At 45.4% G+C, this 19447-nt stretch overlaps 1 protein-coding gene and 1 non-coding gene across 4 annotated transcripts; one reads left to right on the top strand and one right to left on the bottom strand.

Annotated features, from left to right (window-relative positions):
* Positions 1-1719: 1719 nt before the first annotated feature.
* Positions 1720-19440, bottom strand: LOC137319299 (zinc finger protein 79-like). 3 transcript variants are annotated; one of them, XM_067981584.1, is made up of 3 exons: positions 19225-19440; positions 18286-18443; positions 1720-7549 (listed from the first exon to the last, which is right to left on the bottom strand). In XM_067981584.1, the coding sequence occupies exon 3, from the start codon at positions 7195-7197 to the stop codon at positions 6568-6570; it is 630 nt and encodes a 209-aa protein (XP_067837685.1). In that variant the 5' UTR covers positions 7198-7549; positions 18286-18443; positions 19225-19440; the 3' UTR covers positions 1720-6567. The 3 variants fall into 3 exon arrangements, with proteins under 3 accessions (XP_067837685.1, XP_067837684.1, XP_067837686.1); XM_067981583.1 differs by lacking the exon at positions 19225-19440 and having other exon boundaries at positions 18286-18548; XM_067981585.1 differs by lacking the exons at positions 18286-18443; positions 19225-19440 and adding an exon at positions 17054-17830.
* trnay-gua (transfer RNA tyrosine (anticodon GUA)) lies at positions 2554-2647 on the top strand. The gene is made up of 2 exons: positions 2554-2590; positions 2612-2647. It is a non-coding gene; the product is annotated as a tRNA-Tyr (tRNA).
* Positions 19441-19447: the final 7 nt, after the last annotated feature.

Genomic DNA, 19447 nt, shown 5'->3' with positions numbered 1-19447 from the left:
CGTAAATGACCGAGCTCGAATTTTAAGATTATCAAGAAGGTGGCAGATGGAGTATAATGTGGGGAAATGTGAAATTATTCACTTTGGTCGGAAGAATAGAAAAGCAGAATATTTTTTGAACAGGTGAGAGACCATGAAATGTTGGTGTTCAGAGGGATTTGTGTGTCCTTGTACACGGATCACAGAAAGTTAATATGCAGGTGCAGCAAACAATTAGGAAAGCAAATCTTATGTTGGCCTTTATTGCAAGTGGGTTGGAGAATAAGAGTAAGGGAGCCTTGCTGCAATTATATCGGGCTTTGGTGAGACCACACCTGGAGTACTGTGTACAGTTTTGGTCTCCTTACCTGAGGAAGGATATACTTGCCTTAGAGGGGGTGCAACAAAGGTTCACTAGATTGATTCCTGGGATGAGAGGGTTCTTGTATGAGGAGAGATTGAGCAGAATGGCCCTATATTCTCTGGAGTTTAGAAGAATGAGAGGTGATCTCATTGAAACGTCTAAAATTCTTGGAGGGCTTGACAGGATAGATGCTGAGAGGCTGTTTCTCCTTGCTGGAGAGTCTAGAACGAGGGGGCACAGTCTCAGGATAAGGGATCAGCCATTTAGGACTGAGATGAGGAAAAAATTATTCATTCAGAGGATTGTGAATATTTGGAATTCTCCACCTCAGAGGGCTGTGGATGCTCCGTCATTGAGTATATTCAAGAATGAGATCGAGAGATTTTTGGACACCAAGGGAATCAAGGAATCAGGCAGGAAAGTGGAGTTAAGGTCGAAGATCAGCCATGTTCTGACTGAATGGCAGAGCAGCCTCGAGGGGCCGGATGGCCCACTCCTGCTCCTATTTCTTATGACTCTTGTTCTGGATTCCCCTCCAGAAGAAATCATTTCTCTGTATCTACCTTATTGAATCCCTTTATTATTTTAAACACCTCGATGAGGTCACATCTCAATGTTCTAAACTTATGGGAATAAAAACCAAGTTTATGCCACCTCTCCTCATAATTTAACCCTTTTAACCCCGGCATCATTCTGGTGAATCTGCACTGGACCTTTTCTAAGGCCGATTTATCTCTCCCTCGGTTCGGTGCCCAGTTCTCCAGGTGGGGTCTGACCAAGGTTCATTACAACTGAAGCATCACTTCTGTATTCCAACCCCACTCGAGATAAAGGTCAACATTCAATTAGACTTGTTGATTATTGTCAAGATTTGTAAGGTATTTGCAAAGGATTCGAGGGGATCTCAGAGTTGGGATTTTTCTTTATTCTGTCCACTCAAGGAGTTTGATAACAGACTTACTCCTTTGAATTTAGTGCTGGATTATTGGGCCGTGATGTGTTTACTTGTTTGTATTTTGTTAAATACATTTGCTGAGTGTATTTAAATTTAAGACGAGATTCCCAGGCCTGATGCTCTATTCACACATCGAAGGTGAGAGAGATGCTGTGGGACACACGATAAGTGCAGTAGCTGAAAGTGATTCACAGACTGGGTTTTGTGTTTAGTGATCCCGGGTACATTACTGATACCTTCCCTGGATCCCAAGGCTGGGAGAGGCACTCGGGAAGGACCGGGGAGCTGGGACTTGGCCATGAGAGTAATTGAAGGTATGAGAACTGAAATAATCTCCAGTGAGAAAGGAGAAAAGGCAAAATAATCGGTAATGAGGACATCAATTAGTCTCTTATCTTGAATTCATCAAGTAATTGACCCATTCTATTTGAAACAAAGTTGATTTATTTGACATCGATTGAATTTCAGCCCAGTTATTGCGGTTATTAACATCAGCAGAAACAAATCCCAACTTCCAGAATGATGTTCTGCTGCTGAAACCCTCATCCGTGCCTTTGTTTACCTCCAGACTCGACTATTCCAATGCTCTCCAGGCCCGGCCATCCACTTTACACCCTCCGTAAACTTGAACCCACAATCTCCAGATCAATAATCAGTCCCATTATTCATTGTGTCACTGGCCCAGGCTGTGGAGAACACGGAGCAGCTCCCACTCCCACAGCACTGCGGTATGAGCAGGTACCGAGTCAGCCTCAGTCATGAGCACTGGAATCCACGAGTCCGGGTGTGTCAAAGGTGCATGGTGAACAATCTCCAAAGTGAAACATTTTTCCGCTTCCCTTCGATACCTCAGCTGGTCGAGCGACAAGACTGTCGTGGAAAATAAGACAAAGTCATCCTTCCGTCATTTGTTCAATTCCTGCTCGAAGGAGAACGTGTGATTTTGCAATAAGCAGCAATTAGTTCAAGGTCGCTCTCTGAACTTTACAGGCACCTCACAGATTAACATGTTGCCATGAAGGCACAGGACGCCTCTTTTCCTTTCTCAAACCTGAAAACTTTCTGTGTCTGCCCAAACAAGGCTGCTCTGCCTCTGCTCACCAGCAGGGAGCGCTTTTGAGCAGCAATACTTCAAAACACTCAGCTCTCGCTTTCAGGCAAAAGAAGTCTTCGATCAGCACCGGACTCCACGAGTCTGAACGTGTCAACAGGCGCACGGTGAACAATCACCAAAGACAACACTGTTTATTACTTCCCTTCGATAGCTCAGCTGGTAGAGCGGAGGACTGTAGTGAATGAAACAAAATAAAGTCATCCTGAGGTCGCTGGTTCAATTCCGGCTCGAAGGAGTGAGTGTGATTTTGGAATAAGCAGCAATTACCTCAAGGTCACTCTCTGAACTTTGCAGGCAGCTCACAGATTAACATGTTGTCACTCAGGCACAGGACGCCTCTTCTCCTTTCCAAAACCAAAAGACTTTCTGTGTCTGCCTGAACACGGCTGTTTCACTCGAGCATTTCCCTCTGCTCACCAGCAGGGAGTGCCTTTGAGCAGCAACACTTCAAATCGCCCTCAATTTCAGGCAAAATGGTCTTCGATCAGTCAGTCAGTCAGGGCTCTCGCTGCTCCTCGAGCTCGGGCGGCTGTTGCTTTCCGGTGACCTCGTCTTCCTTCCGAAGGCTCGGGCTCTTCTCAGCATCACTCATGATTACTGTGGCTTCCCGTTCTGCTGTTCCTCACTTGCTGATGCTCGATACCGCCGATTGGAGCAAAGTATTTAATATATTCAGGGAGCGGCAACCCAAGGCAAGATTTCTCTGCTGGTCTTGGAGCAGCTTGAAGGCGAGTGTGAGGCAGGAACTGTGAGGGGCGATTTACAAACAGCAAACGAGGAATTAGCTCAACTGGTGGAGCGCTCACTTGGCCTGTGAGAAGTAGCGGGATCGTTGATTATATTCTCCACTCACCGTTTGTCTTGGGGCAATTATACAGAAACAAGAGTGTTGTCAGTGAGTCCATCGCCCATGGACTTCCTAAACTTCACTGTGTGTTTGGGTACAGAGAGATCAAGGGGCAGCAAATCTTTTGATGTGCTGCAGTAAGCAAAAGTTCTTGATTTTGCTATGCAGCAAAGATGGAAAGATGAGGTGAGAGATGGAAAAAAAGCTTCGTAATCCTTGATGCCTTCTCTGAAGATTGAATTCAGGACCTTCAGATTATGACACTGATGCACTGCTTGCTGCACTGAGAAGGCACTTACCAGGTATGGAGCCAGGCAGCACCACCAAGTAGGACAGCTTGCAAGGTATTGAATGCCATAAAATTTTGCATTAAAAAATCCAAGCCAGGTCGGAATCGAACCTAATGCGTTATCCATTGCACCACTGGCCCAGATTATAACGAATTAGTAGCAGTGGGAGGCAGTGGGCATGGCGGAGGTACGAAATAAATACATTGCATCTGTCTTTCCCAAGGAAGAAGACGCTGCCAGAGTGTCAGTAAAGGAAGATGTTGTAGAGATACTGGATTGGCTCAAAATTCATAAACAGGAGGTACTGGAAAGGCTGGCTGTACTTAAAGTAGATCCGTCATCTGGTCCGGATGGGATGCATCCTCGGTTGCTGAGGGAAGTAACGGTGGAAATTGCAGAGGTACTGGCAAAAAACCTCCAAACATCCTTAGATATGGGGGTGATGCCAGAGGACTGGAGAATTACAAATGTTACACCCCTGTTCAAGAAAGGGTGAAAGAAAAAATCCAGCAACTACTGACCAGTCAGTTTAACCTCGGTAGTGGAGAAAGTTCTAGCAACGATAATCCGGGATAGAATTAGCAGTCAATTGGACAAGGATTAGGGAAAGCCAGCACGGATTTGTTAAAGGCAAATCGTGTTTAATTAAATTGATAGTTTTTTGATGAGGTAACAGAGAGTAGATGAGGGCAATGCAGTTAATGTGGTGTGTATGGACTTCGAAAAGGCGTCAGATAAAGTGCCGCATAATGGGTTTGTCATCAAGATTGAAGCCCATGGAATAAAAGGAGCAGGAGCAGCATGGATACAGAATTGGCTAAATAACAGGAAACAGAGTGTAGTGGTGAACGGTTGTTTTTCGGAATGGAGGGAGGTGTACAGTGGTGTTCCCCAGGGGTCGGTGCTGGGACCACTGCTTTCCTTGATATACATTAATGACTTGGACTTGGGGATACAGGGCACAATTTCCAAATTCTTGCTACCAAAATGCTCCACTTCACTGTCATCTGCATTAAAATTCATCGGCCAATTATACACCCATTTTGCAAGTTTATTAATGTATTTTGTATTTGGTCGCAATCTTCATCAATATTATCCAAACTCCACCCCACCCCGCCAATCTGGTGTCATCTGTAAATTTTGAAATTGTACTTCCGATTCCCGAGTCCAATTCGTTGATGTGAATTGTGAACAGTGGTCCCAGAACCAATCCTTGTGGAGCCCCACTTTCCACCTTATACAGTGTGAGTCGCTACAATTAACCCCACTCTCTGTTTTAGAGCAGTAGTCAAGAGAAACTTCTTTACACAGGGAGTAGGCAGTCTGTGGAATTCACTTCCACGGTTAGTGTTTGGGGCACACAGTTCTGTAATGACAAGTGGTCCTCATGTTTTTATCCAAGACAGGCCTCAGCCCAGTCATTTACTCCAAATGTTGGTGCAATAGTTCAAGCTCAGAGGTGCCAGGTATCGGGAGCAGCAGCAGCTGTAAATAAAATCTAAATGTAAGTAAATACCAATACAGTTCATCTTCATCTATTTCTAGTTTAATAACTTTTGCTGAATGTGGCCCAGGCCAAGTGCCAGGATATCGGGTCAGGTTCACCATCGGAAATGAGTTTGACATCCCTGAGATAGACAATGTGAACCGGATTACCCTCATCCACTAACCCAGCAACTTCTTCAAAAAACTCAAGCAAGTTTGTCAGACACCATTTTCTTTCCCAGAAGCCGTGTTGAGTATCTCTAATGGCTCCCTCTCTTTCCCCGTGATCATAAACAGCATCTCTTAGGATCCCTTCAAGCATCTTCCCTCTGATCGAGGTCACACTGATGGGCCTGTCATTCCCCGGCTCTGATTTGTCCCCTTTAATGAAAATGGGAACTACATGAGCTCCCTTCCAATCTCAGGGGACAATCCCTGACTCTATTGAGCTGTTGAAGATACAGGCAAGGGGCTCACAGAGCACCCGTCCCATCTCTTTAAACACCCGGGGGTGGATATCATCTGGACCTGGAGCACAATGCATTTTGAGAGTTCATATTTTAACCAAAGTGACATCCCATTCTATTTTAATATTTATGATGTTATTGTTGACAGCACATCCCACAGCTGGAATCTGAGCCTCATCCACAGACTGATGAGAAATAGTCATTCAACAGCTCTGCCATAGCCCAGGAATCTGTCCTGAACTGTCTTTCAGTGGCCCTAAAGCATCTTTAATGGTCTTCTGACTCCTGACGTAGCTGGAAAGACATTTGCTATTATTCTCAGAATTGGGCACCATCTTCTTTTCCAAAGATCTCTGAGCTTCTCTAATGGCTGCTTTTGTCTCCCTCGATTGTGGGTGATATTTGACCCAATTCTCCTGTAAACTGAATTCATCCTGATCCGATCTGGGTTAAATGTAAGACAGTTCGGGGAGTCAGGAATCATTCACCGCTAGACCCACACTGAGAGGTAAAACCCCAGACGGTTCCTTAGTAAGGATTCCTCTGGTACCGCAGAATATTAAACTCCAGCCCAGTTATAGGGCTTATTAACATCAGCAGAAACAAACCCCAACTGTCAGAATGAACATGGTTCAGTCCTGGATGGGATTAACAGCAGAATCCAACCCCTGCAGTCATCTGTGAACTCGCTGGAGTCTCAGCATGTGTGATGACTGAGTGAATCCCTTCCCACACACAGAGCAGGTGAACAGTCTCTCAACCAATGGGCATGCGTTGATGTGTCAGCAGTTCATTTCTGCTTTTAAAGCTCTTCTCACAGTCACTGAGTTAAAAGGTCACTCAATAGTGTCAACAAGTGGATGTTTCAGAAGGTGGGATGAATTCGTGAATCCCTTCCCACACACGGAGCAGGTGAACAGTCTCTCCCCAGTGTGAGTGCGTCGATGTCTCAGCGGATCATTTCTGATTTTAAATCTTTTCTCACAGTCAGAACATTGAAAGGTCTCTCTTCAGTGTGAACTCGCTGGTGTGACAGAAGGAGGGATGACCGAGTGAATCTCTTCTTTCACACAGAGCAGGAGAACGGCCTCTCCCCAGTGTGAACTCGCTGGTGAGTGCGTTGGTGTTTCAGCAGATTAAATTTGCTTTTAAACCTCTTCTCACAGTCAGAACATTTAAAAGGTCTCTCCCCAGTGTGAACTCGCTGGTGTGTCAGCAGGGCAGATGACTGAGTGAATCCTTTCCCACACACGGAGCAGGTGAACGGCCTCTCCCCAGTGTGAGTGCGTTGGTGTTTCAGCAGATTAAATTTGCTTTTAAACCTCTTCTCACAGTCAGAACATTTAAAAGGTCTCTCCCCAGTGTGAACTCGCTGGTGTGTCAGCAGGGCAGATGACTGAGTGAATCCTTTCCCACACACGGAGCAGGTGAACGGCCTCTCCCCAGTGTGGGTGCGTTGGTGTCTCAGCAGTTCAATTTTGCTTTTAAATCTCTTCTCACAGTCAGAACATTTGAAAGGTCTCTCCCCAGTGTGAACTCGCTGGTGTTTCAGCAGGTCGGATGACTGAGTGAATCCCTTCCCACACAAGGAGCAGGTGAACGGCCTCTCCCCAGTGTGACTGCGTCGATGAGTTTCCAGCTCTGAAGGGTAATTGAATCCCTTCCCACAGTCCCCACATTTCCACGGTTTCTCCATGGTCTGGGTGTCCTTGTGTCTCTCCAGGTTGGACGATCAGTTGAAGCCTCGTCCAAGCACAGAACCCGTGTACGGTTTCTCCCCGCTGTGAATGGTGCGATGTTTTTTCTGGCTGTGCAACTGGTTAAAGCTCTTTCCACAATCAGTGCACTGGAACACTCTCACTCGGGTGTGTGTGTCTCGGTGCTTTTCCACTCACACTGATGTTTGAAATCTTCTCCCACGGATAGAACAGACAAACATTTCTCCTTCAACATTCAAAGGCCGATGATATTCAGGTCCTGATGAATCGAGTGACTCTGTCAGATCTTGACGTGATCTTTGGTTTGAGTTTCCCTCTGTAAATCCTCCCCTGTAAAAGGAGTTTATAAAAGTTATCACTGTAATTGCAGGATAGAAATTCAGATCAGATAACTCTACTTTCTATGGAACATTATTTCCTCTCTCATTCCTCAAAGCTGTAAATCCCCGTCCCACACACTCTCCCTCCTCCCTGTGCTGAAATCCAAACCCATCGCATCATCTTTCAGTGGCCCAAAACCATGAGTGAAAGGGTGAGAGAGTGAGTGAGTGTGAGAGCAGCAGTGGGCTCGGTGTGGAGAATGAAGTGGGGCAGGTGGAGCATGTTTCAGTGGGGCAGCAGTGATCATAATCTCATTCGGTTTAGAACAGTTATGGAAAAGGACAGGGGACAGTCAAATGTGAAAATACTTAACTGGAGGAGGGCAAATTCCAGTGAGTTAAAAAGGGATCTTGTCCAGGTGGATTGGAATCAAAAATTGGCAGGCAGAACAGTAATTGAACAGTGGGAGGCCTTCAAGGAGGAGTGGGTTTGGGTACAGAGTAGACAAATTCCCACGAGGAGGAAAGGAACAGCATCCAAAGCTAGAGCTCCCTGGATGACTGAAGATATAGAGATCACCATTTCTCCTTCATTTACAGACGCTCCCTGACCGATCACCATTTCTCCATCATTTACAGACGCTCCCTGACCGATCACCATTTCCCCTTCATTTGCAGACGCTCCCTGACGGATCTCCATTTCTCCTTCATTTACAGACGCTCCCTGACCGATCCCCATTTCTCCTTCATTTACAGACGCTCCCTGACCGATCCCCATTTCCCCTTCATTTGCAGACGCTCCCTGACCGATCTCCATTTCTCCTTCATTTACAGACGCTCCCTGACCGATCCCCATTTCCCCTTCATTTACAGACGCTCCCTGACCGATCACCAGTTCTCCTTCATTTACAGACGCTCCCTGACCGATCACCAGTTCTCCTTCATTTACAGACGCTCCCTGACCGATCTCCATTTCTCCTTCATTTACAGACGCTCCCTGACCGATCTCCATTTCTCCTTCATTTACAGACGCTCCCTGACCGATCCCCATTTCTCCTTCATTTACAGACGCTCCCTGACCGATCCCCATTTCCCCTTCATTTGCAGACGCTCCCTGACCGATCTCCATTTCTCCTTCATTTACAGACGCTCCCTGACCGATCAACATTTCTCCTTCATTTACAGACGCTCCCTGACCGATCCCCATTTCCCCTTCATTTACAGACGCTCCCTGACCGATCACCAGTTCTCCTTCATTTACAGACGCTCCCTGACCGATCACCAGTTCTCCTTCATTTACAGACGCTCCCTGACCGATCTCCATTTCTCCTTCATTTACAGACGCTCCCTGACCGATCTCCATTTCTCCTTCATTTACAGACGCTCCCTGACCAATCACCATTTCTCCTTCATTTACAGACGCTCCCTGACCGATCACCATTTCCCCTTCATTTACAGACGCTCCCTGACCGATCCCCATTTCCCCTTCATTTCCCGGCGGGGAGTGAGGGGGGGATAATGTTCACTGTTTTATATTCGGGTCTGGGGCCGCACTCGGGGTTTGTAAAGCCTGAGCCTGGGCCTGAGCCCGGACCCGGGCCCCGGGGTTTATTGAGCCTCTTGCTCCGATCCTCTGACCTGCACCGAACGCGCTCCTCCCGCAGCCTCGACTGGCCGCGCATGCTCAGGACACACTGACCGGTAATGAGTCACTACTGCGCCTGCGCACTGGGCTCCACTGATTCAGACAGGGCACAATCTGAACCGCGCTGCATGCTGGGTGATGCAGCCGCCATTGATGATCTTAATATCAGACCGAAAAACAAAGACATTGGAAGCATATAATTCAAGTGTTTAATTTATTTTCTAAATAATTCAATCATTCAATTCATTTCATAAATAATTGAATAGTTCAATTCATTAAATAATCAATTCTTTAATTTATTACATAAAAAATTAGTGTTTAATTTATCATAGAAATAATTCAATAGTTTAATTCATTATATAAATATTCCTTCGTTTAATTTATTATATAAAGAACTCAATATTTAGGTGAATTATTTATATAATAAATTAAACACGAGACTTCTTTATGTAATAAAGTCAACAATTGATTATTTATATAATAAATGAAACACTTGATTATTTATATAATAAATGAAACACTTGATTATTTATATAATAAATGAAACACTTGATTATTTATATAATGAATGAAACACTTGATTATTTATATAATGAATAACGTTTTGAAATTCTTCATTCAATAAATTAAATAATGGATTATTAATATGATTAAATAAACACTTGAATCTTTGTATGATAAGTTAAACCTGTGAATTAATTATACAATTTAAACACTTGACCTCTTTATATAATAATTTTAACACTTGGATTATTTATATAATAAACTAAACAATATAATTGGTTATTTATATAATAAATTTAACACTTGTGTGATTTATGTAATAAATTAAGCTGTTGAATTATTTATATAATAAATTAAACACAAATTATTTGTATAATGAATTAAACCATTGTTTCTTCATAGAATAAATTTAACACTTGAATTATTTATATAATAAATTAAACAATTGATTTTTTTATATAATAAATTAGACATGCATTATTATATAATAAATTAAACTATTGAATGATTTGGATATTTAATTTATTATGAAAATAATTCAATAGTTTAATTTAACAACTGACGTAGTTATGTAAGAAATTAAACAAATGATTATTTATATAATGAATTAAACTATTGAATTATTTATATAATAAATGAAACAGTTGAATTATTTAGATAATAAATTAAACAAATGAAGTATTTACGTAATAAATTATACACTTGAATGCTTCATATAATAAATTAAACACTTGTTTATTTGTATAATAAATTCACAAATTGAATTATTTATACAATAAATTAAACGGAGCTATTTATATAGTAAATTATACACTTCAATTATATAATTAAACTACTGAATTATTTATCAAATATATCAATTTAATTATTCATATAATAAATTAAACAATTCAATAATTTACATAAAAATTAAACGCTTGAATTATTTATAAAATATTAAACAATTGAACTATTTACATAATAAATTTAGCTGTTGAATTTTTTATACAATAAATTAAACTCGGTTATTTACATAATAAATTAATCAATCGAATAATTTAAACTATTGAATTCACTTTATAATAAATGAAACATTTGAAGTATTCATATAATAAATTAAACACTTGAAAACAATTTGATTATTGATATAATAAAATAAGCATTTATTTAATGAATTAAAATATTGAGTTATTTATTTTACATTTTAAACTTTTCAATTATTTATATAATAAATGAAGCCAGCTTGGACAAAATGGAGGCAAGCGCAGAGTCCGTATTGGACAAAATGGCGGCCGGCGCGGCCACCATCTTGGAAAAAATGGCAGCAAGCACGGCCGCCATCTTGGAAAACATGGCAGCAGGCGCGGCCGACATCTTGGATAAAATGGCGGCAAGCACGGCCACCATCTTGGAAAAAATGGCCGCCGCCGTCATCTTATCAGATGGCGGCAAGAGGCCGACAGAGTGTCGCCAGTGATCCCGCAGTGACCCCAGAATGTCCCAGTGATCCCGCAGTGACCCCAGAATGTCCCAGTGACCCCAGAGTGATGCCGGGATCCCAGCGTGCACCCAGTCAGCCCAGAGGCCAGGGTGCAGCTGGGGATCCCAGAGCGATGCCAGAGCGGCGGCCTTTGCGTTTGGGCCGCCACAACAACCACCACCACAACTGTACTGTACGTGTACAGCACAGAGTGGGTAAAAGGGAACGATTCACTCCTGTCTGGTACTGTACGGCCCGTGTGTGTCTCAGTGTCAGCTCCTGTACATGTACAGTACACAGTGGGTAAAAGGGAACGATTCACTCCTGTCTGGTACTGTACGGCCCGTGTGTGTCTCAGTGTCAGCTCCTGTACATGTACAGCACACGGTGGGTAAAAGGGAAGGATTCACTCCTGTCTGGTACTGTACGGCCCGTGTGTGTCTCAGTGTGAGCTCCTGTTCATGTACAGCACACAGTGGGTAAAAGGGAACGATTCACTGAGAGATTGCAATGTTGAGTGTAACGGTTATTTGAGGGGTTCAGTCCCTAAACGGGCTGTGTTTTGACAGACACTTTTTCCAGTAAGGAGTTGAGTTTAGTTTAGGGAGGTGGGTACAATCCGTGTCTGGGACTCACTGGCCCTGTGAAATATTGAATTTTGCTCACAATATGGTGTGTTTGGATCAATGGGGGACAAGGTTTAACTGCACTGGGCTGGATTGTTTTATAAATCTCTCATTGACTGGGTCTTTCCGACCAGGATGGGAGCTGCTTCTCTCTCTCTCTCTGTAAACACCCTGAGGCAGTGAAACACTCTCTGACAAACTGTTCACAGGAACCAACCCATCAGACATGGGGAATAGACAAATACCTGGGACTGGAAATGAGCCTCCCACCAACAGAGCAGAGAGAAGGAGGAAATCATCACACCTTCAAGATCTGGATCGGTTTTGTCATTGGAGCAGGTTCTGGTTAATTTTACTGCTTTAAAGTTATGTTATGGGACCAGTGAGACTGAGACACACACACACACACACACACACACAGACTGTACAGTCAGGAGACACGTGGCCCTTGCACAGACATTGGGTTTGAATTGAGCTGAGCTGTGCCACAAATGAATATGGGATTAAAATCTCAAATTCCAATCAGTTTGCTCCCGAGCTTCCCCATGTGTCTGTGTGGTTCCATTACAATACAATTTCACATGGGGGCCCAAAATGGCTTCGGAATTAACACGATTTCTTTCTGAGTTGTCAGTGACCTTTTCAAAAATTAAACTTCAAACTAAGAAAACATTTGGAGGCTGTTTTCACATTTGGGCCCTCTGGGTGCTGCAGGACGCTCCCTGAAAGAGCTTTTAATTTCAATTAAGACCCGAGATATGTCACATTGTCAGCCTCTGAATAATAGTTTGATCCACTTTGTGTTATTTCTGAAAAGTTGCACTTGCAGTGAACGAAGGGAGGAATTTGGGCTCGAACAGATGCTGATATTCTGGCATGACGGAGCTGGGCAGAGATGAGCGATTTGGTCCACAGCATTCCTGCCCTCCCCACCATCTAATTTAACTTATATTTTTGTATTGCTAGAAACAGCATGTAAGGGGTTAACTCCTGATACCATATAAAGTTTGTTACTGTGTGTCTCAGTGTCAGCTCCTGTACATGTACAGCACATGGTGGGTTAAAGGGAACGATTCACTCCTGTCTGGTACTGTACGGCCCGTGTGTGTCTCAGTGTCAAAGGTGTGAGAGGCCGAGACAGAGAGAGGGTGACAGAGATAGAGAGAGAGAGAGAGAGTAACAGCGAGAGAGAGAGAGAGAGAGAGAGAGAGACAGATTGCGAAAAACACAGCGGGAGAGTGGGAGATAGGCAGAGAGACAGCGAGGGGGACAGATAGGTCGTGAGAAAAACAGAGAGAGAGAGAAAGAGAGCGAGGGGGAGAGAGAGAGAGAAAAAGTCAGAGAGGGGAAGAGAGGCCGAGAGAGAGAGAGGGGGATAGAGAGGGAGAGGAGGAGAGAGAGAGAGAGAATGATGGAGAGAGAGATAGAAAGAGAGCGAGAGAGAGACAGAGAAAAAGGCAAAGACAGGGCGAGAGAGGCAGAGAGAGACAGAGAGAGGGGTAAAGAGGCAGAGGGAGAGAGAGGGACAGAGAGAAGGGGAGAGAGGCAGAGAGAGACAGAGGCAGAGACAGAAAAAGACAGAGAGAGTGGGGGGAGAGAGAGAGAATAACAGAGAGAGGCAGAGAGATAGAGAGAGAGAAAGAGAGAGAGAGAAAATGACAGAGAGGGGAGAGAGGCAGAGAAAGACAGCGAACAGAGGGTGAGAGAAAAAGACAGAGCGAGGGGGAGAGAGAGTGTGAGGGGGTCTCCTGCCAGAAAGCGGGACTTGTGTCGGTGAGGGTCCTGCAGGGTGTTTGGGTGATGTGCCTGTCATGGTTGAATAGCTGCCAGTGTGTGTGACCTGTGAGTTGTGGGTGTGCGGCTTGCAACAGTGGTAATGTGTGAGGGTGAGAGGAAGCATCTGATTGAAAGAGTTTTTTGGTGGGTGGGAGATGGGGGCCCCCCTTGCTGTTGAGAAGCCATTAAACAGCCCAGAGAGGCCTGGCTGCTCGCAGGAATCGGGTAAATCACCAGGCAGTACCAATTCACTCTCTGCCTCTCTCTCGCCCTGTCTCCATCTTTTTCTCTCTCTCTCTGCCTCTCGCCTCCTCTCTCTCTGTCTCCCCGCTCTGTCTTTTTCTCTCTCTCTCTCTCTCTGCCTCTCACCCCCTCTCTCTCTGTCCCTCTCTCTCTGTTGTCTTTCCGAATTTCTCTTGTTAGGAAAGTACTCAGGTACTGTACGGCCTGTGTGTGTCTCAGTGTCAGCTCCTGTACATGTATAGTACACAGTGGGTAAAAGGGAACGATTCACTCCTGTCTGGTACTGTACGGCCCATGTGTGTCTCAGTGTCAGAGGGTGTGAGAGGCCGAGAGAGAGAGAGAGAGAGAGGGGGAGAGAGAGAAATGGACAGAGAGAGAGAGGGGGAGAGAGAGAGAGAGAGAGAGAGAAGGTCAGAGAGAGAAAAAGACAGAGGGAGAGGGGGAGATAGGCAGCGAGAAAGCGAGGGGGACAGATAGATAGAGAATAAAACAGAGAGAGAGAGGGGGAGAGAGAGAGAGAGAAAAGGTCAGAGAGAGGAGAAGAGAGGCTGAGAGAGGGAGGGACAGAGAGAGTGGAGGAGAGAGGCAGAGAGAGAGAGAGAATGATGGAGAGAGGGATAGAGAGAGAAAAAGACAGAGAGAGCGGGAGAGAGGGATAGAGAGAGAGAAAAGGACGGAGAGACGAGGGAGAGAGGCAGAGAGAGAGAGACACACACAGAGAAAGAGAGAAACAGAGAGAGAGGGGGAAAGAGGCAGAGGGAGAGAGAGGGACAGAGAGACAGAGAAAAAGACAGAGAGAGAGAGAGACAGAGGAAGAGGGGGAAAGAGGCAGAGAGAGAGAGCGAAAACGACAGAGGATGGGGGAGAGACAGAGAATAAGACAGAGAGAGAGGCAGAGAGAGATAGAGAGAGAGAGAGAGAGAGAGAAAAAGACAGAGAGAGGAAGAGAGGCAGCGAAAGAGAGGGGAAGAGAGAGAGACAGAGTGAGAGCAGGAGAGAGGCAGAGAGAGGGGGGGGTGAGAGAGAGGGGGAGAGACAGAGAGAGAGAGAAAAAGACAGAGTGGGAGGGGTGAGAGAGAGAGAGGGGTGAGAGGGACAGAGAGAGAGAAAAAGACAGAGAGAGAGACAGAGAGAGAGAGGGGCAAAGAGGCAGAGGGAGAGAGAGGGACAGAGAGACAGAGAAAAAGATAGAGAGAGAGAGAGAGAGAGAGAAAAAGACAGAGAAGGGAGAGAGGCAGCGAGAGAGAGAGAGAGACAGGGGGAGAGAGATAGGGACAGAGAGAGGAAGAGCGGCAGCGAGGGGGGGGGGGGAGAGAGAGAGAGAGAGAGAGAGACAGGTGGAGAGAAAAAGAAAGAGAGAGATGGGGACAGAGAGAGGGATGGAGAGAGGGAGTCACAAAGAGAGAGGGGAAGAGAGAGAGCGGGAGAGAGGCAGAGAGAGAGAGAGAAAAAGACAGTGAGAGGGCTGAGGGAGAGAGAGAGAGTGACAGAGATAGCGGTAGAGAGAGAGAGTGGGAGAGAGAGAGAAAAAGACAGAGAGAGAAAAAGACAGAGAGAGAAAAAGACAGAGAGAGAAAAAGACAGAGAGAGAAAAAGAGAGAGAGAGAAAAAGACAGAGAGAGAAAAAGACAGAGAGAGAAAAAGACAGAGAGAGAAAAAGACAGAGAGAGAAAAAGACAGAGAGAGAAAAAGACAGAGAGAGAAAAAGACAGAGAGAGAAAAAGACAGAGAGAGAAAAAGACAGAGAGAGAAAAAGACAGAGAGAGAAAAAGACAGAGAGAGAAAAAGACAGAGAGAGAAAAAGACAGAGAGAGAAAAAGACAGAGAGAGAAAAAGACAGAGAGAGAAAAAGACAGAGAGAGAAAAAGACAGAGAGAGAAAAAAAGACAGAGCGAGAAAAAGACAGAGCGAGAAAAAGACAGAGCGAGAAAAAGACAGAGCGAGAAAAAGACAGAGAGAGAAAAAGACAGAGAGAGAAAAAGACAGAGAGAGAAAAAGACAGAGAGAGGGGGGACAGAGAGAGGGGGGACAGAGAGAGGGGGGACAGAGAGAGGGGGGACAGAGAGAGGGGGGACAGAGAGAGAGGGACTCCCTGCAAGAAAACGGGACGTGTGTCGGTGAGGGACCTGGTGGTTGTTTGGGTGATGTGCCTGTCATGGTTGAATAGGTGCCAGTGTGTGTGACCTGTGGGTTGTGGGTGTGCGGCTTGTGACAGTGGTAATGTGTGAGGGTGAGAGGAAGCATCTGATTGAAAGAGTTTATTGCGAGGTGGGAGATGGGGCCCTCCCTTGCTGGTGAGAAGCCATTAAACAGCCCAGAAAGGCCTGGCTGCTCGCGGGAAATGGGTAAATCACCAGGCAGGACCAATCCACTCTCTGCCTCTCTACCACACTCTCTGCCCCTCTCTCTCTCTTTTTCTTTCTCTCTGTCCCCCTCTCTCCTTCTGCCTCTCGCTCCTCTCTCTCTCACCCTCTCTGTCTTTCTCTCTCTGACTCTCTCCCCGCTCTGCCTTTTTCTCTCTCTCTCTCTGCCTCTCTCCCCCTCTCTCTCTGTCCTTTTCTCTCTCTCTGCCCCTCTCTCTCTGTTGTCTTTCTGAATTTCTCTTGATTGAAAAGTACTCAGGTACTGTACGGCCCGTGTGTGTCTCAGTGTCAGCTCCTGGACATGCACAGCACACAGTGGGTAAAAGGGAATGATTCACTGAGAGATTGCAATGTTGAGTGTAACGGTTATTTGAGGGGTTCAGTCCCTAAACGGGCTGTGTTTTGACAGACACTTTTTACAGTAAGGAGTTGAGTTTCGGGAGGTGGGTACAATCTGTGTCTTGGACTCACTGGCCCTGTGAAATATTGAATTTTGCTCACAATATGGTGTGTTTGGATTAATGGGGGACAAGGTTTAACTGCACTGGGCTGGATTGTTTATAAATCTCTCATTGACTGGGTCTTTCAGACCAGGATGGGAGCTGCTTATCTCTCTCTCTGTAAATTCTAAACAATTTTACAACACCAAGTTATAGTCCAACAAATTTATTTTAAATTCCACAAGCTTTCGGAGGCTTCCTCCTTCCTCAGGTGAACGGTGTGGAAAAAAACTGTAAACACCCTGAGGCACTCTCTGTAAACACCCTGAGGCAGTGAAACACTCTCTGACAAACTGTTCACAGGAACCAACCCATCAGACATGGGGAATAGACAAATACCTGGGACTGGAAATGAGCCTCCCACCAACAGAGCAGAGAGAAGGAGGAAATCATCACACCTTCAAGATCTGGATCGGTTTTAGCCATGATGTGGAGATGCCGGTGATGGACTGGGGTTGACAATTGTAAACAATTTTACAACACCAAGTTATAGTCCAACGATTTTATTTGAAATTTACAAGCTTTTGGAGGCTTCCTCCTTCCTCAGGTAAATGTCAGGAACTCCTCGAAGCCTACGCATTTATAAATCACAGAACAATACATGGTGATTACAGATAGTCTTTGCAACTGCCCGTTGCCAAGGCAATCACAGTGTTCAGACAGAGAGGTGTTACCTACAGAGCCCCCGAATATACAGTCAACACAAATAAAAACAGAAAAGAGAGAGGCAGAAACATCCAGAAGGCAGAGAAAGCCAGCATATGACCCGTTATATTAAAAACAGATAGCTTTTGTTCGCTGGTGGGGTTACGTGCAGCGTGACATGAATCCAAGATCCCGGTTGAGGCCGTCCTCATGGGTGCGGATCGGTTTTGTCTTTGGAGCAAGTTCTGGTTAATTTTACTGCTTTAAAGTTATGTTATGAGACCAGTGAGACTGAGACACACACACACACACACACACACACACACACACACAGACTGTACAGTCAGGAGACACGTGTCCCTTGCACAGACATTGGGTTTGAATTGAGCTGAGCTGTGCCACAAATGAATATGGGATTAAAATCTCAAATTCCAATCAGTTTGCACCCGAGCTTCCCCATGTGTCTGTGTGGTTCCATTACAATACAATTTCACATGGGGGCCCAAAATGGCTTGAGAATTAACACGATTTCTTTCTGAGTTGTCAGTGACCTTTTCAAAAATTAAACTTCAAACTAAGAAAACATTTGGAGTCTGTTTTCACATTTGGGCCCTCTGGGTGCTGCAGGACGCTCCCTGAAAGAGCTTTTAATTTCAATTAAGACCCGAGATATGTCACATTGTCAGCCTCTGAAGAATAGTTTGATCCACTTTGTGTTATTTCTGAAAAGTTGCACTTGCAGTGAACAGATGGTGATATTCTGTCGGACGGTCGGTACTGAGGGAGCGCTGCACTGTCAGACGGTCAGTGTGTGTCTCAGTGTCAGCTCCTGCACAATGTCCCAGTGAACCCCCAGTGTCCCCAGAATGTCCCAGTGATCCCCCAGTGTCCCCAGAATGTCCCAGTGATCCCCCAGTGTCCCCAGAATGTCCCAGTGATCCCCAGAATGTCCCAGTGACCCCAGAGTAACCCAGACATGACTCACGTGGCCCCCATCGGGTCCAGGCCGCGGTGAAGGTCTCAGTCAGTCAGTCCCCAGCAGAGAGAACGATTCTTGGCCCAGGATTCCCCCTCATCCTCCTCCTTCTCACAAAATGTCTCTTTCCTGGATCATCTCCTTGCAGCATTTCATCGAAAAGTTTCCTGAGGGGAGAGAGGGAATTGATTACAACACAAAAGCAAGGGATTAAAAAGGCACAGCAAGAGCCCAGAGTTTCCTCTCCTCCCACTCCCCCTCTCTCTCCCCCCTCCCTCCCACTCCCTCTCCCAGTTACACCGACAATCCCTCAGCCCCAACACTGAAACACAAATCCCGGTTACAAACAAGAGAATCTGAAGAGAGAGAAAAGTTGGGAGAGAGAGAGAGAGAGAAATACACTCAGGACAGGCTGGAGGACCCCGGCAGACTGAGAGATTGTCCCCCGCCCCTGGGGAGGGTTTGGGACGAGACACACGGCCATCCCCTACCCCCGGGGAGCTCTCCACTTCAGCCTTTGAGATATTCTGTAAGGAATCTTACAACACCAGGTTATAGTCCAACAGTTTCATTTGAAAATCACAAGCTTTCGGAGGCTTTCTCCTTTGTCAGGTGAGTGTGGGATTCCACAGTCAGAGCACAATGCCTGGTGATTACAGATAATCTTTCCAACTGCCCGTTGTCAAGGCAATCAAAGGATTCGAATAGTGTTCAGAGAGACGTTACATACGGGACTACTGAATATACTGATTGTCCCGTATCTCTTTCTGAACACTATTCGACTCCTTTGATTGCCTTGACTACGGGCAGTTGGAAAGATTATCTGTAATCACCAGGCATTGTGCTCTGACTATAAAGCGGTGCCTTTCATGGAATCCCACACTCACCTGACAAAGGAGAAAGCCTCCGAAAGCTTGTGATTTTCAAATAAAACTGTTGGACTATAACCTGGTGTTGTAAGATTCCTGACATTTGTCCACCCCAGTCCATCACCGGCATCTCCACATCATTTGAGATATTAGACTGAATCTCAATGTGTCTCCCTCAGGGACCTGTCCGTTCTCATGTTAATCCAGGGACAGCCCAGGGCAGGACTGGTTTGACCAGGAGACCTGTCTGCTGGAATGAGCCACATTTCAAGGACCTATTTTACTGATTTGAAACCCTCACA

This window comes from Heptranchias perlo, unplaced genomic scaffold (assembly GCF_035084215.1).
Source record: "Heptranchias perlo isolate sHepPer1 unplaced genomic scaffold, sHepPer1.hap1 HAP1_SCAFFOLD_808, whole genome shotgun sequence".
NCBI classification, from domain to species: Eukaryota; Metazoa; Chordata; class Chondrichthyes; order Hexanchiformes; family Hexanchidae; genus Heptranchias; species Heptranchias perlo.
This window is presented reverse-complemented; position numbering and strand designations above follow the sequence as displayed.